The sequence below is a fragment of the Biomphalaria glabrata genome, chromosome 9 (genome assembly GCF_947242115.1).
Source record: "Biomphalaria glabrata chromosome 9, xgBioGlab47.1, whole genome shotgun sequence".
Lineage (NCBI taxonomy): Eukaryota > Metazoa > Mollusca > Gastropoda > Planorbidae > Biomphalaria > Biomphalaria glabrata.
In genome coordinates, this window is record NC_074719.1 from 25001833 (window position 1) to 25020610 (window position 18778).

At 37.0% G+C, this 18778-nt stretch overlaps 1 protein-coding gene across 1 annotated transcript; it reads right to left on the reverse strand.

Moving 5' to 3' along the window:
• Nucleotides 1-4843: 4843 nt before the first annotated feature.
• Nucleotides 4844-14317, reverse strand: LOC106069404 (C-type mannose receptor 2-like). Its single transcript, XM_013229059.2, has 4 exons — nt 14140-14317; nt 13465-13603; nt 6203-6352; nt 4844-5449 (listed from the first exon to the last, which is right to left on the reverse strand). Exons 1-4 carry the CDS (start codon nt 14171-14173, stop codon nt 5065-5067), a joined length of 708 nt encoding a protein of 235 aa, XP_013084513.2. The 5' UTR covers nt 14174-14317; the 3' UTR covers nt 4844-5064.
• Nucleotides 14318-18778: the final 4461 nt, after the last annotated feature.

Genomic DNA, 18778 nt, shown 5'->3' on the forward strand with positions numbered 1-18778 from the left:
AACTGTAAGTAGTTGTTTTTTTTTTAACCGTAGATATTTATTTTGATGATAGAAAATGGTTGAACACAAGCCCACGCATGAAGGCGTTCATTTTTCAATGCGTTATCAAACGGTGGCTGAGTGGTAAAGCGCTTTATCAAACTTTGAACACCATAAGGATATAGTACAAATGGATACCCATCATATGGCACGACTAGGTCGCGGCTGGTATGGTGATGCCAGGACCGATATGAACACCCAGTCGGTCAAGGCTTTGGACCTAAGAAAAGGTTTCGTTCCGAATGACCAGAATAAGTGATTGGTTTTTTGATGACCTCTTTGTATTAAGAATATCTTTAACTCAATAAATGACAAACCTAAAGGGATATTGATCCTATTACAGCTTGTAACTTCTTAAGTAAGATGATACTGGAGCTGAAGATAACCAACTCTGCTGATTATTGTTTCTAGATCTATTTGTTTAAATCAACCTCTTACACTTGCATTAGCTGTAGTAAAGGTTATGTTACCAGTTAATATCTTCACAGCATTCTTATATAAATAGACACTATTTGTTAGGTCAGAGGTCATAAAAATTTTTAAAAGTCCAACATTAAATTTTATTATTTGGTACTTTCTGATTAATGTATCTATCAGAAACCAATATTTATAACGTGAGATTCGATTAAATGATCCTATAACTAAGTCCTGATCAATTCCTTGGACCCTTTACATGGATGTTTGGTCTGTATTTAACACGATTTCTCTGCTGCTGTCTGGAGCTCTTTGACCAGGTATGAAGTGTTAAGCATACATTGTTGAAATATTCGTAGATCGACCATCTTGTCAAGAAAATTTGCTTCATCGAACAGGCTAATAAAAGTTACAGGTTTCAGTAAAATTTAAAAAAATAAAGAAAATTTTGAAAAAAAAATGTAGCATGTAATTTATATCAGAACTTGTTATTGCTTTAGAATATGCTTGCAATCTGTACGAGAGAACTCACACTACCTCTTCAATGTCTTGATTTCATTCTCTGACATATCTTACATAACGAGGCTTGTGTGATTTTCATCTTCAATTAACTTAACGCTCATTTCATGGAATGAAGGTGGATGACAGGAAAAAGTCGGTCAAAAGCTGGAAGTCTGAAAATTCCCAAAATTGGCAGTGAAGTTGATAGAGCGACGCGCTAGTAACGCGAATGTTACGAGTTTGATTCCCAGACAGGCCATTTTTTTTTATGACGACCCGTTTGATTCGATCCGATTAGTTCCAATCTGATCCGATTCGATCAGATGAAATTCGTTTGAACCGATCAGATTTCAATCAATACGATTCGATCAAATCCAATTCCATTCGTTCCGATCTGATCATATCTCACTCAGAGTAATCAAATTTATTGCCACTTAAAGTAGAAATAGATTCATTTGTTATTGCTTTTAAAATTAGAAATATCACAATTTTAAATTGATACATCTGTTAACGAAGGAAAATATTGTCATTATTTACTCTCCAAATGTCCTTCCACTGTTAACGCCAATTCACGGTTACTAACGATTTAGAATTTATAAAACTTCTTTTAAAAATTAGTGTTCAAATAGCCTTTGTATGCATATGTTTGTTGGCCAAATGTATCATTTTGACCTCTTTAGAGCACAATACAGGTGTTGATAAAATTATATTTTCAATAGAGCTTTTAGTTTTGAGTTCTAAACATGATGGACAGACGGACAGAAAAACAGCACAAAAACAATGAAGATGATGTTTTTCAGTAATTGTAATTACAAAGTTATACTAACTCACTCCGTCTGTCTATATGTTTGCCTGGTACACATTTTGTTCACGTTTGTTCTCCCAATTCTAATACTTGGAGTAAGTTAAAATTTAGCAGAATTTTTCACAGTTCATGAAAATGCATGAATGAAGCAAAAAATTAACCAATTAGTTCATCATTTAGTGGTAGTTAGTTATTTTTTATATACAAAAAGAGAGTTAAAATTTGCAGCATTGAGAGATATAAAAAAAGGATTGAGCGGTTCTTCCCATTATATAACCTTTGATTTTAAAAGAGTATATTTTTTTTTTGCTTGTTATCCTTCGTCACTTATAACATGTATTCCCCCTCACCTATCCCTTAGTCTACTGAACCGTTGGGGCACCATACAAGATCTTTTGGCCGTCTTTTACCATTACTCTCCATCTTTTGTCTTAAATAGAATTTCATCTAATATTTAATACTTGTGAATTATGGTAACTTACAAATAAAAACATATTTAAAAAAAAAAAAAAAAAAAAAAAAAAGCCCACAAAAGAGGCAAGATGGCCCATAAAAGAGGCATATAAAGCCCAAAAAAGAGGCAAAGAAAAGAGGCATAAAGCCCAAGGATTCCTATGATGATAAAGCTAAAACTGAATAGTGCAAATTCTGAGGTTTCCTTTAAAAAAAAAAAAAAAAAAAAAAATATGAATTAATAAACATTAATAAATTTTATCTCAGGTTATCAATTATTTCGTCATTATTACTGTTTATTTTAATATTTTACCTTTTCATAGACATTTTATAGTCACCAAGGTTAGTATGTCTTAATTATTTTAACTCCTCTTAACGTGTAAACTCATTAAAATGTATTGTTCTATATTCTATCTGAATAAAACTTCCAGTTTTTGTAGCGCCATTTATCTCCCTTGAAACTTTCACCAATCAGTATAATAAGATGAGCAATGTCAGCTGCTGGACTTGTGATTAAAGTTATCTCCCTTGAAACTTTCACCAATTAGTATAACAAGATAAACTTGTCAGCTGCTGGACTTGTGATTAAACTTATCTCCCTTGAAACTGTCACCAATTAGTATAACAAGATGAACTTGTCAGCTGCTGGACTTGTGATTAAACTTATCTCCCTTGAAACTGTCACCAATTAGTATAACAAGATGAACATGTTAGCTGCTGGACTTGTGATTAAACTTATCTCCCTTGAAACTGTCACCAATTAGTATAACAAGATGAACATGTCAGCTGCTGGACTTGTGATTAAAGTTATCTCCCTTGAAACTGTCACCAATTAGTATAACAAGATGAACATGTCAGCTGCTGTGATTACTCTCACTACAAAGAATTCATGCTTTGAAATGCTAAAAAAATTCGCCTTGAAAAACTAGGTTAAAATTCCTAGTTTGTGGGAAATATTTATCTGTGGGTCTCCTTGAAGATCTTTCTTTGTAATTGTTCAAAGATTTGAGTCGAAGACTCTTGAAACTCAAGGCCCATGTCAGTTCTCCCTTCATCGGAATGCCAGACCAACTGTTGTGTCTTAGAGGAATCCAAGCAGATTTCATTTAGTTACATCACAAGTATCTCCAAACGTTCGGGTTAGAAGCGAGGACGGTGAAACTGTCGTGCTCATCTGGAGTTGCTCCTTTGCTTGATGTTTCTCTTTAGTGCACCATAATGGTTTGTGCATTAGTTTCTAAGGACGCGCTATATTGGTGTCATTGCTCTGTTTGTTTTGCCTTGAGATGGAGCTCTCTGTTGTGGGTTTCTTCCCCAGTTGGTTAAGTTAGTTTAATTTACTGTCTTCTTCATGTTGTAGATCTAAAATCGTTATTAATATAATATTGTGAATGGGGGTCACAAGGAATGCATACTTTTCTTGTTCAGGGACGCAGGCTTGGGACTCTGTCGTAGTCATGCCTGATTAACAGTCCCAGTGGTTTGTTCTGGAATGGTCCGTGCATCAATGACATTGGGTTGTGGGCTTGGCTTCGTGATTGAATTATGGCACTAAGCTTAAGGTGTGCTATATCTATTTTTAAAAATTTGATTATGTGTACTTGCTTTTTGTGAATACTATTGAGACTTCATCAATTATATCATAACACCTCATTTGTTCATTAAATTGTTAAACTTACACTCTTGTTGTTAACTAATGTATTCGATCTTTAGCTAGTCACAGTTTTATTTGCTAGTACTTTTGTTCTGGTTTACACTGTTCAGGTGGGGGAACCCGGGAACTCAGTGCAAGTAACCCTCCCCCCCTGACAGAAACTCCTTCGATATTCCATCTCCGAGCCACATTTACCATGCAGGTTTCTGCCATAATGTGGCCCCTGGTGTGTGGATGGGGACATGTTTGTTGGGTCTCCTTTTGCAACCTCCAAGTGCAAAGAATTCTGTTCTTAGGCACCCCTTCGGGGTTTGTATGTTGCTTTCCTATTGGACTTAGCGTCTTCTCTTACTGCCCTTTCTACCAAGGCGTCACATTGAGGCTGAGAAGCATTCTACGATTGCTGAAGCCTCTGCAGTTAATGGAGACCATTCCCTTGAATCAGCTCGGTCTAGTGAGGGACACTGTCGCATAGATATTTTTTGTTTATTTTATCTGAGGAGAAAGAATGATTCTCTGAAACTTTTTGTCATCTATTGTAGCTCGATACCGGAGACATATGTGCATACATATATACATACCTACATACATCCATACCTACATACATATACATACATCCATACCTACAAACATACATACATACACACATACATACATAAATACATACATACATCCATACCTACATACATATACATACATCCATACCTACATACATATACATACATCCATACCTACACACATACCTACATACATATACATACATCCATACCTACACACATACATACACACATACATACATAAATACATACATACATACACACATACATACATAAATACATACATACATACATTTTACATTTTAAGGTGTACTCCGATAAGAAATTCTATTTATCATAAGGAAGAAGAAAATACACACACCAAAAAAAAATCTTATTTCAATGAAATACATAAAGTAGAGCTATGATTTATTTCCTAGTGGTAATTTATGTAATATATTTTTATGATGCATTTCATACAAATGATATATTTCATGTATTTGTATGATGTATTTTTAATTAATTTTAATGTATTTCTTCTAAGTATTTCAACGTATTTCTGTATTCTTACTCGGGATATAGCTCAATGGAAATGCCCTAACAAATGTTATCGGTTTACTCTGGTGGAACTATTTCATCCAATAATATTTCCACCAGGTCTGTTATTGTTTTTCACAGATAAAATAAAAAGTCTTGTTGCAACTGTCATCATTCAGTTTTTGATTGTCCCAATGCATTTCAACGCAATCTTCGTTTAAATAATTGTCCGGCTGGTCAAATTGGAAAAAAGTGGTCATCCACTGCGTATCAAATGGTTGACCATCGTCCGACCAAACAAATCGACCTTCTGTTTCAAGGTCGTTCATTCCGATCCACGTGTCGTGCGCCACTCCATGGACCAGTTGAGCGTAGAGATTGAACTTATCAAGTGACTTAGCGGCATAGAGACTAGAGTTCAGACACTGACACGCTCCAATGGCTTGAGTATAGTTGACGTCTATTTGGTAGAATGCCAGGTTTACAGTCGCAGACATGTAGCTTTCAAGACTAGTGGGATGAAAAAAAATGTAGAAATACAATTTAATTGTCTACTTAAGGAAATAGCACACTTTCTTTTTCATAAGGTAGAAACATTAATGCTAGAGTGAAGGGGATACAATCTAAACAAAGCTTTACTCATAGAGTGGTAGTGCCATAATGCTGGAGTTATGTAATACAAAATATTTTAATATGTAAATATCAGTTAAAATATTGGTTGATGTTATTTGCTTTTCTTACTTTCTTCAATTTTTTTTGTAATAATAAGAAAAGTTCTTTTCATTTTTACAGCTTTTTAAAAAATGTCATTTAAAATCTTTATTTCATACTTATCAACACTTTAACTGACTTCTATACAATATCTTTCACCCCATTCACTCTATCCGTTTCTGTAAGAGATACATACATTCATCATTGGCCTCCTTCAGTCGTAGAATGACTATGGTTCATCTCAGAGCACACTTCCTCATGTGGCTGTGGAGCCCTATTTTGGAGAGACACTCCCGTCCACAGATAGCGCAGGTTAAGGTGGCTTTTGCTTCGGTGGTAGAGGAGCTGGCCGTTTTTTTGGATTGTACGTTCAGTCATCCCTATTACTCAATGAAATGTGAATTTTCTCTCATCTCTCTCTCTCATCTCTCTCTCTCTCTCTCTCTCTCATCTCTCTCTCTCTCTCATCTCTCTCATCTCTCTCTCTCTCTCTCACTTACTAAATTACTTACTATATGTCTTGTCTCTCTAAATCAAAGAACAACAACTCACCCAAACCCATAATATGCGTCATCACTTAGAAGTACGAAAAGGTCACCTTCCCTTTCATCCGGCCCTGACTTCAAAGGCATCAACTGACCACCAGGAGTACACAAGTTGGTGACATTATGGAACATAAAACTGTAGCAATAACCTTGATACCTAAAGGATGCAAATAATGCTATACCTGTTATGTGGTGAACACTTTCTTGGTACAAGTAGCAAAGAAAACAACAACTGGTTAGCAGGAGCATACATAGAAAGAAAACGGTATTAGACTCACTTTAAATGTAAGATATTCTCAACGAAATTTGGTCAGAGAACGATTGATAGATGTTATGGAAAAGTAAAATGATGCTATATAGCACTAGGGAGGCAGTACAGTGTTTGATTATTATCACTTTCGTAAATGTTGTCAAGTGACGTATCTAAAACAATGTCAAGGTTAATGTAGATGTGTACTTACACTTGTGAATGGTGACGAGCTGACAACATTCGTTAGGTCTTGGGCTCTCCTCCCCCCCCCCCTCCCTCCATAGTTCTCTGCCAGTTGAACTGATACCCTCCACATTTACGTGGCCGTATTAGTGATATGGGATATAATGTGAGGTGAGAGATAGTTCCATTAGCCGCGCCTTAGGGGAGCAGGAAATGTGTGTTGCTGTTCGTTATCTAATATGGTTGATTAAAGCCTGTGTGTGTTTTGTAAATCGGCCTTGTCCTTTATCTATTTCTACTTGTATTGAAGAGTATCTCAACAAGTATCCCTTTTCCACTACCACTGGCGCCACTGTCTAAGTAACGGGTGCCACATACTGCTATTCTAATGAAATCTTCCGCCTCCACTGGCGCCACTGTCTAAGTAACGGGTGCCACATACTGCTATTCTAATGAAATCTTCCGCCTCCACTGGCGCCACTATCTAAGTAACGGGTGCCACATACTGCTATTCTAATGAAATCTTCCGCCTCCACTGGCGCCACTATCTAAGTAACGGGTGCCACATACTGCTATTCTAATGAAATCTTCCGCCTCCACTGGCGCCACTATCTAAGTAACGGGTGCCACATACTGCTATTCTAATGAAATCTTCCGCCTCCACTGGCGCCACTGTCTAAGTAACGGGTGCCACATACAGCTATTCTAATGAAATCTTCCGCCTCCACTGGCGCCACTATCTAAGTAACGGGTGCCACATACTGCTATTCTAATGAAATCTTCCGCCTCCACTGGCGCCTCTATATAAGTAACGGGTGCCACATACTGCTAATCTAATGAAATCTTCCGCCTCCACTGGCGCCACTATCTAAGTAACGGGTGCCACATACTGCTATTCTAATGAAATCTTCCGCCTCCACTGGCGCCACTGTCTAAGTAACGGGTGCCACATACAGCTATTCTAATGAAATCTTCCGCCTCCACTGGCGCCACTATCTAAGTAACGGGTGCCACATACTGCTATTCTAATGAAATCTTCCGCCTCCACTGGCGCCACTGTCTAAGTAACGGGTGCCACATACTGCTATTCTAATGAAATCTTCCGCCTCCACTGGCGCCACTGTCTAAGTAACGGGTGCCACATACTGCTATTCTAATGAAATCTTCCGCCTCCACTGGCGCCACTGTCTAAGTAACGGGTGCCACATACTGCTATTCTAATGAAATCTTCCGCCTCCACTGGCGCCACTGTCTAAGTAACGGGTGCCACATACTGCTATTCTAATGAAATCTTCCGCCTCCACTGGCGCCACTATCTAAGTAACGGGTGCCACATACTGCTATTCTAATGAAATCTTCCGCCTCCACTGGCGCCACTATCTAAGTAACGGGTGCCACATACTGCTATTCTAATGAAATCTTCCGCCTCCACTGGCGCCACTGTCTAAGTAACGGGTGCCACATACTGCTTTTCTAATGAAATCTTCCGCCTCCACTGGCGCCACTGTCTACGTAACGGGTGCCACATACTGCTACTCTAATGAAATCTTCCGCCTCCACTGAAGGACTTGTACCGCACCACTGACGTACTCTTAATGGCAACGATATTTTTCTTCCAGACTCAGAACAGACTCAGAACAGACTCAGAACAGACTTAGAGCAGACTCAGAACAGACTCAGAACAGACTTAGAGCAGACTCAGAACAGACTCAGAACAGACTCAGAAAAGACTCAAAGCAGACTCAGAACAGACTCAGAACAGACTCAGAACAGACTCAGAACAGACTTAGAACAGACTCAGAACAGACTCAGTACAGACTTAGAGCAGACTCAGAACAGACTCAGAACAGACTCGCTACAGACTCAGAACAGACTCAGAACAGACTCAGAACAGACTTAGAGCAGACTCAGAACAGACTCAGAACAGACTCAGAACAGACTCAGAACAGACTTAGAACAGACTTAGAGCAGACTCAGAACAGACTCAGAACAGACTCAGAACAGACTCAGAACAGACTCAGAGCAGACTTAGAGCAGACTCAGAACAGACTTAGAGCAGACTCAGAACAGACTCAGAACAGACTCAGAACAGACTTAGAGCAGACTCAGAACAGACTCAGAACAGACTCAGAACAGACGTAGAGCAGACTTAGAACAGACTTAGAGCAGACTCAGAACAGACTCAGAACAGACTCAGAACAGATACATTTTCACTGTTTTATCTTACGTCTCTACCTAGAGGAAATGTGTCTCTATCTGTAGTCACTTTGGCAGTCAAATGACAAAATGAGTTTCTGCTCTGTCGTGTGTGTTACACATCTGGTGCATATTGACAGTGGTGCGCAGAGAGCATAGTTGCATCATTTTTATTGATTTTCGCCATAGAGCTATAGAAGGTATCCGGAAGAAGGTTTATCTCCCCTTGGCTAATTACATTTTCTATTAGAAAGCGAAATTAATTAATTACGTCAAATTGATTAACCGATTGATTATTTTTTTTTACAATGATTAATTGTGCAACGTTTCAAATTGAACTGAAAAATGTGAAGTATTTACCTGTCACAAAATAACAAGGCCGGACTTAACCATTGTGTAATGAAATGATAACGACTAGAATACCAATAATATGGCTTTATTCGACAAAATTAGACTACAGTAAACAGTGAATGAAACCAGCACGTCTAGCATACCACTGATGCAGTCTATACACACACACACACTGGACATGAAACACAACAATGGCCATGACCTTCAGACACGCTGGACGCACGCAGAAAATCAACTCAGTTACACTACAATCACCCCGCCTAAAAGTTATAGGAACATAAACATGTAAACAATAGTGAAGGACAGCGATATAAGAGGCCTTAGTATCCCTACAGAATACCTACAGATTTACTCTATTGAAAAGCATTGTATAACTATAAACAAACACGTTATACACTATAAAATTATCAGTCCCTTATGCATACAAACATCAAGACCAGCTGTCTTGATTAATAATGTAATAAGTAATACAATACAAAAAGTCTAACTAGAAAAGCTATACACTATAAAATGATCAGTTCAAAGTGTGTCATATTAAGCCTACAATTACTGAGTTAGAACTTGTGATATGGAAAAATAATTAAATAAATGTTAGACCTTATAATTAGGTCTGCTTGTTCTTGGTCTTAGGTTATATCTACCAGGACCAATACTGCCGTCGCTTGGAGTTGGTGACATCGGCGGCTCTCTAACAGGAGACTCAGCCCCTGCATTTACTTCTTCTTGATGTCCATTTTCCCTTTGTTGTACATATGTGTTAGGAGCAGCCATTGGTTCTATAGCCACATGGTCAGTAGGCACCTGCATCTGTGTGATAGGGTTTGTCTCCGGCCCAAAGTCTTCATGTTCCATATGTTGATTCTCCCTCTCTTGGAACGTGGGCCAAATGTCGCAATGACACTGTTTCTTCTCTTCCATCAGGAAGTCTTACAATGGCATACTGTGGGTTGCATGTGATTAAGTCCACAGCTATTGTACCATCGTCATATTTTGATGCACGGACTCCCTTTTTTAACAATACTTTTCCTGGTTGAGCTAACCATGTCGGGAGTGATTTGCCGAAGGTGGACCTGCGATAGAACTTGAATATTCTCTCGTGAGGTGTCTCGTTTGTAGCGGTACAGAGCAGAGAACGAAGAGAGTGCAGGGCTTGGTTTAACGCCTGCTCCCATTTGGAAACCGGGAGTCCTTGAGTTTTTAAGGCCAGAGTTATAGCTTTCCATAATGACCCGTTTAGCCTTTCTACTTGAGAGTTCCCTCTGGGATTATAAGGGGTCGTCCTGCTTGTGGCCACCCCTCTCTCGTGTAAAAATTCCTGCACCTCTCTTGACATGAATGAGGTACCTCTATCAGAGTGTACATAGTCAGGCATTCCGAATAGTCCAAATAAATTATCTAGACATCTGATTACTGTTGAAGCCGACATATCAGAACAGGCGAATGCAAACGGGAATCTTGAAAATTCGTCAACTATAGTTAGCAGGTATGTGTTCCGAGATGTAGAAGGGAGCGGTCCTTTGAAGTCCATACTTAGTCTCTGGAAAGGTTGCATCGCCTTAATTAGAGTTCCATTAGAATTACTGAAATATCTGGGTTTTACTTCGGCACAGATTCTGCACTGGTTGACAACCAGCCTAATATCTTCACAAGAGAAAGGTAAGTTTTTCGCTCGCACTAAATGCCATAGTCTTGTTACTCCCGGATGACACAGGGAGTCATGGAGCAGTTTCAATTCATTTCGACTCATAGCTGACACACACCCGTTTCTAGAAAACGTATCAGCCGCTACATTGTGTTTGCCTGGTCTATACAAGACATCGTAGTGGAAACAGCTCAGTTCCAGTCTCCACCTTTGAATTTTCTCATTCTTTATTTTCCTTTTGCTCTGTTTGTCATACATGAAGGCTACAGAGCGTTGATCCGTGACAAGGGTAAAGCGATTTCCTACTAAGTAGTGGTGCCATTTCCTTAAAGATTCTACAATGGCGTAGGCTTCTTTTTCTATAGCTGAGTGCCGCCTTTCACTTTTAGAGAGTGTTCTTGAAAAGAACGCCACGGGGCGGCCATCCTGGTTGAGGCAGCTATTGCAACATCCGAAGCGTCTGTTTCAACCGTCAGAGGTCAAGTATAGTCGATGGTAAAGATGGCAGCTTTCTCCAACTCCTGCTTTAATTCGTTAAGGGCTGTCTTTACTGTTTCTGAAAGAGGGAACGACGTGTTATTTGCCAAAACATTTATTTTGTTAGAAAAATTTGGGATCCACTGTGAGTAGTACGCCAACATGCCCACGATCCGTTTTTGTGAGCGCATATCATGAGGGGGAGGAAGGTTTCTTAAAGCCTGGAATCTTTCAGGGTCTGGCTTGAGAAGGCCTTTAGAAATTTCGTATCCCAATAGGCAAACTTTGTCAGTGGCTATCGTACTTTTGTCTTCATTAAATGTGATCCCATACTTTCTAGAAGCATCTAGAAATCTTTGCATATTCTCATCGTGCGACTCTTGATCATGACCACATACCGTTACATTGTCCACGTATGCAAAGGTGTCCTGCAACTTTTCATTCTCAATAATTTGATTTATTGTTCTCTGGAAGCATGCAACTCCGTTGGTAACACCGAAAGGGATGCGACAGAACTGGTAGAGTTTGCCACATGCCTCAAATGCAGTAAACGGTCTTTCCTCAGTCTTGATTGGTATTTGATGGTAGGCACTTTTGAGGTCTAGAGTACTAAAAACGGAATAGTTGGATATCCGTTCTACCAGTTCATCGACTCGGGGCATTGGGTATGCATCCAGTAAGGTGAAGCGATTTATTGTTTGACTGTAATCAATGACCATTCTTCTTTTATGTCTCATTGTGACCAAGAAGTCATGGAAAGAGAACAAGTAATCTACTCTGTATTCACCTGTCACTAAATAGCAGGGCCGGACTTATCCATTGTAGAGCCCTATGCGAAACGGATTTCGCGTGGCCAAGTTTGGGTAGGGATACGGATAGTAAGATTTCCAGGACTTTTTCTTATATTTTGCAATTTCATATTTCCAGGAGCTCTAGGTAAATCGACAGGAGGCCGCGGGAAATCTGTTATAAGTTATAAAATGGTTTAATTTAATAATTTATACACCTAGAATTAGCGCAGGTCCTATGAAAGTGTTGGGCCCACTGCGGTCGCATAGGTTGCATTGGCGGCCCTGCAAAATAGCGGCGTATGCTACGCCGCCGGTCGACTTGTGTAATTAAAATTGTAATAGATTTAGACTAGCAAAAAAAAAAAGAAAGCATTTACAAAAATAAAAAAGTGGGGAAACGACCTAGATTCCAACTCATGGCTCAAGCCATCCCAGACTTCTCAAGCCAACACGTTAACCACTCTGCTAGTGGAGATCTTATAAATATGAAAGACGGTATAGTTATCTATTGTTTCTATAGCTTCGTCGTATTTTTCAGGTCTGTGTTCACTAAGACTCAAACGACGACCTATATAGGGGATTATTTCAGCTTATACCACCACTTCTTCTTCTTATATAATACAGACGTTACTTCAAAAAAGAAGATGATTACGTCCTACGCGTCAGTCAAGTACTATTTCGTTCACTTATTTGATATATAAACAAAATAATTAATAATCAATAATTAATTGTTGTTTTTTTATTGAGTCTTGTTTTGTCAGGTACTAGAAATAATTGTGCAAAAATTTCAGCTTGTGTGAGAAATAACGTGTACAAACATTTAACCAGACAGACGGAAAGACAGACAGAAAGAATTGTTGATATATGCTTTGTAATAATAGAACATTCTAGTACAAAGTTTCCTCATTATTATTTCATTTAATTTCCCCCTCCCTCCCTCCTCAGTATATGTGATTGGGAGAGTCCACTGAGAATGTTCATATTGAAGTGAAACCACAGTAATCTACTCTAGGTTTTCTTGAGATTCGCTTTACATTCTTTGAGGAGATACAAGAACAGAATAAAAACCGATTTGTAGAAATATACAAGTTTTATATTGGAATCAAAAGAAGCAGGTAAGAAAATAATAATAATAATAATAAAAACACCAAATATGAAACCGAAATAAACTACATAAACAATGTCAGAGACGCGATACCGAAAGATCGATGTTATCAATTAAATAAGAATTACATTGTGCTAAGAACGAAATAGCTTTTTATAAATTTTATTCTATTTCTATTGATAAGCAAGTTTTATAGCTTATCAATGGTTCCGTGACTGGTTCCCCACTTCATTTATGAAAAACTTCCACTGATGAATGTCTTTACGAAACTAACCTTTTTATACAGTTCACTCCACAAGACGCTAGTGACCTATCCGTCCATCCGATGTCCAGTCTCGTTGGACCACATAAACTGACCTTAGTCTTGACAAACACTCTCCCTATAGCTAAAGCAACAGTACAGGAAGCTAAGCCTGTGGGCATTTAGAGAAAGTTTCATCAATTAAGATGATCGAACATTTATAAGACCTTTTATTTACAATGTTTATACATCGTAGATCTTCGAGTTACATTACACTTTATATGGTGCCTACGTTTTATAAAAGTAAAACTCTAACCCTAGTCATTAGGAAGGTAATTCATTCAATGATGCTTTAGTGTGGAGAATATTCTTGAACAGAGTTTCCCAAATGTTTTCCATGACGGAACACTTCCCACATTCTGAGTATTTAGCGAACACTTCCCACATTCTGAGTATTTAGCGAACACTGCTTACTTTTTAGAGAGGTTAATTCACATGGTGGCCTACTAGCTAATTATTCCAGTAGTTCGTGGAACGCCGCCTATTCATGCCTCGAGGAGCACTAAGAGTTCAGCGGAACACAGTTTGAGAAACACTGTTCTAGAAGACTTCTATTTGAAAAAAATAATTTAAACATAGTTCTAGAAGACACATTTTTAAAAGGAACTAATCTAACAATGATACATTTGCTCACAAAGAATAATTTACCACATAAAAGTAGAAAAATGTTGTGTTTATACATCCTTCTGACTCTCTATATGAACCTCATCTCCCATGTAAGACTCAACAACAAACTGACTTCATAAACATTTGGCTTAGTCTTTTGCTGTTATGATCTCTTATTTATTGTTTCATTATCTAAACTTTGCTTCTTAACAAAATTAGATTTTTTGTTTCGTCGAATTATTTGTTGTTTGACGTTTTTAGTTTGCTGTCTATATTTTAGTCCAATCCATTGACCTACATATAAACTAGATCCATGTAGTTAACATGGGCGGATTTAATGACTTTGTCAGTCAGTTACTTGAGTTTCTTTCTCGACGTTCAGAAGAAATAGGCTCCTCCCACCCATCTCCCTCTTTATTCACTTTTTGGCTTTAATAGTAAAGAGACCGAGGAAGAAGCTTTTTTTTGTTTAAAATATAGTTTATAATCTTTCTAATGAGGGACACTTCAATACTGTGCAGAGACATAAGCTGGGTTGGTTAGGTCATAGTGTAAGACATGACTTACTGAGCTGGTTAGGTCAAAGTGTAAAACATGACTTGTTGAGCTGGTTAGGTCATAGTGTAAAACATGACTTGCTGAGCTGTGTAGGTCATAGTGTAAAACATGACTTGTTGAGTTGTTTAGGTGATAGTGTAAGACATGTCTTGCTGAACTGTTTAGGTGATAGTGTAAGACATGTCTTGCTGAACTGTTTAGGTGATAGTGTAAGACATGTCTTGCTGAGCGGTTTAGGTCATAGTGTAAGACATGTCTTGCTGAGCTGTTTAGGTGATAGTGTAAGACATGTCTTGCTGAGCTGTTTAGGTGATAGTGTAAGACATGTCTTGCTGAGCTGTTTAGGTGATAGTGTAAGACATGTCTTGCTGAGCTGTTTAGGTGATAGTGTAAGACATGTCTTGCTGAGCTGTTTAGGTGATAGTGTAAGACATGTCTTACTGAGCTGTTTAGGTGATAGTGTAAGACATGACTTGTTGAGTTGTTTAGGTCATAGTGTAAGACATGACTTGCTGAACTGTTTAGGTCATAGTGTAAGACATGTCTTGCTGAACTGTTTAGGTCATAGTGTAAGACATGTCTTGCTGAGCTGTTTAGGTGATAGTGTAAGACATGACTTGCTGACAAAAGTCATCCTTCAAATGGAGATAGCATGAAGAAAAAGCTAAATAAAAGAACTGACCGGCCGCTGATAAGAAATAATGGAAGGAACCACCCACGCAAGTCAAGGGATTGAGGAGAAGGAGGAAGATAAAGTGTAATAGTAGTAATAATAATAACAACAATAATAATACAAATACATTGAATGAAAAAGAACATTGTCAACTGTTTGAATCAATAAAACAATAAAAATATAAACAAATATATATATTTTATAAACTAAACTTATGCAAAGTGTATTTGTATCAATTATTTCGAATCCGTTAGATAATTTGGATTAGATCTAGACTAACAATAGTAAATCTGTTCGATTAGAAATATTGTTACCACTTGTTTTTTTTTTTAGCGCAATAACATGCATTTAGCTTTCTCAATGCGCTATGATGCTGAAGCTAATACACTTAACAACTGTACCAATTATAAAGGGGACATATGTTCAATTTAGTCTGTACTAGATTTCCACAAACACTGATATCTACTGTTAGTTTGCACATCACCAAGTCAAAGTGTAGAAAGATGAAATTACTTTGTATAAAACAATTGCTAAACAAAAACACGATTTCTTGATCTACGAATTGTTATGGCGCATGTTTAGTTGAACATTTAGGTGGCATGTTTATTGGAACATTTAGGTGGCATGTTTTATTTGAACATTTAGGTGGCATGTTTATTGGAACATTTAGGTGGCATGTTTATTGGAACATTTAGGTGGCATGTTTATTGGAACATTTAGGTGGCATGTTTATTGGAACATTTAGGGCCATACAATCATGAAACAAAATTTTTAATGTAATTAATAGCAAATCCATTCACTTGGTCTTTATATCTTGAGTGTGCCCTATTTATAAGATCTTGCCATCCGTCTGATGAAACGCTAATTTGAAATAAACATAATAATATCCTTTTCAAAGCCCTGTAATGCTTAGTCTTTCCAACTTCAAAGGTTAAATGTCACTTCTAAAATATTCCCAAAAATCATTGTAATATGGAAATAAAAGATAAAAAACACGCGTGTTAATTGTAATTTTTAATTTGCATACAGATTAAGGTAAAAAGATTTCTAGCTTTGATCACTAAGATCATCAACTTTGAACCCAAAAATAAATAACACGCTGATAGCAGGGACTGTATTAAAAAGAATACAGTAACTGTGGACAAAGATGATTTTTTAAACAAGCAAATTATCTTATCTAAGAGAAGAACTCCGTCACTAAAACTATATCTACAAATAATGTACAAGTTATTTCCCTTATTTGATATCGAGCAAAATAATCAAATACCAATGATCAATTGACTAATTAAATATTTTTTGTTTATTAATTCATCTTTTTTAGGTTTAATTAATAATTCTTTAAAGTATCAACTTGATTGGAGAATGCCTGAGGAAGAAATAGCAATTATTTAAGGGGACTAAACCCAATATATTTAGCCATATATGTGCATACAGAAGCATTATTTCCCTAGTTGCTAATATAAAAAATAATGCATTACTAGTGATAATTGTCTGATTTGTTACATTTTTTTATTGATTGATGTCTTGTCTAAGTCGGTAAATAATTGTGCGAAGTTGCAGATTGACCAGAGCATGGGTGTGGGAGAGATAACGTGTTCAAACGTTTTACCAGACAGACAAACAGAGGGAGTTGATAAAAGCTTTGTAAAAAAATGAGAATATTTATGTTGAAACACCTATGTGCACGTTGTTTCGGTCACCCCCCTTTTTCCATCCACACACACAGACACAAACATATATACACAATATTACATTCTAGTTAAAAATTTTGACATTATAATTTTAATAAACTGATGCTTGTAAATAATTAAGGTATTATAAACTTTTAAAAAGGTTCACAGCATTGTAAAGTTTTATTCCATCTACGTATGTTAAAGTATACGCCTATGTACATAATTTAGAAATCAATAATAGTATTGATTTTAAGAGGAAAGTATTTAATAAGCCCAAGTGGACGCAAGGAGTTCAGTTCAATACTTAAACTTGTATTCAGTTCAAAAGAAGAGTTCATCATCTACACCACATTTCACAAGAACATTTATAAGTGTTTTTTCTTAACCAAAGACCAACTTGTGGGTTTTATTGTCTGTCGTGTAAGACGTCCTATCACAGAGAGATCATCGACTCGATTGATTCCAGTGGTCAGTAAACTAGCCTCGCAGTACTAACAAAAGATCGTCCTCTTAGTGATCTTGGTCCACTTCCGCCTACAGTATTTTTTAAAAACAGTTCAAAGCAAAGATAACACAAAAAGACTGCTGGTGAAATCAATGTTTCCCATCAATATTCACAAAGTCTGTTGTTCTCTAAAATATTGATGAGTCTGTAATCAAGTAATTCCAAAACTTAAAAATAATAATCAAAGAGCTAAAAAAATAGTAAAATAGTTTTAATTTTACATAATATGGTCAAAATATGGATCCATTAAGGTTTAAATTATAAATGAGTATATTAAAATATTAACACTAGAATCTACAATACTGATATCCTATATAAGTGGAATTTCTTAAAGTTGAACCACATTATATTTGATACAAATATTATTGAAATAGGTTATATTACTTTCAGCACAGACTTTTTGAGGTTAAAATGCTCTACTTGATTATTTTGTTAGGTCTATCATTTTAAAAGCTATTCTTTTTTAAGCTGTTCTTTAAATAGATATCTAATACTTACTCTTGGTTACAGAACGTACCGACACATTTTATTTATTCATTAAAGTTGCTATATTATTGGAGGGGCTAGAACTTGGCTAACTGTTGGAGATTTTCAGAGGGGCTAGAACTTGGCTAACTGTTGGAGATTTTCAGAGGGGCTAGAACTCGGCTAACTGTTGGAGATTTTCAGAGGGGCTAGAACTTGGCTAACTGTTGGAGATTTTCAGAGGGGCTAGAACTTGGCTAACTGTTGGAGATTTTTAAGATAAATTGAACAATATCAAGGACGCTAAACTAAACGTCATTGTTTCCAACTAAATAACAGTGAATTGATCTCTAATTTTAACAATAACTCAATGGACAGCAGTTGATCTTCGTAACATGGAACCTGGAAACTGAAACCTGGAAATTAAAACCTAGAACAAGGACGCGTATCTCAAAAACGGCAAAAACGATTTTCCTTTTCCTAGAAATTTAACAGTTGGTGTATATCGCTGAGAAAAGAATTACTAGCTCGTTGGCTACACGGGAAAAACTGTAGTTTAACCGTCATATTTTTTTCAAAGTAAAAAAGCAATAAATTTAAATTTGGCTACAGAACAAGGCCTAGATCCAGCATGGGTATTGAAAGGACCAGAGCGTTCTTAAAAGGACATTAGGGAATTTCCGAATTTAAAGCATTACTGATTCAATAGTTAAATAATTATTAATGCTCAAGGAAATTGTGCGCATTGTCTTCTAAGTCTTTATCAAAAGGCTTGTAATTGGAATTGTATAAATGTTATTAGATTTG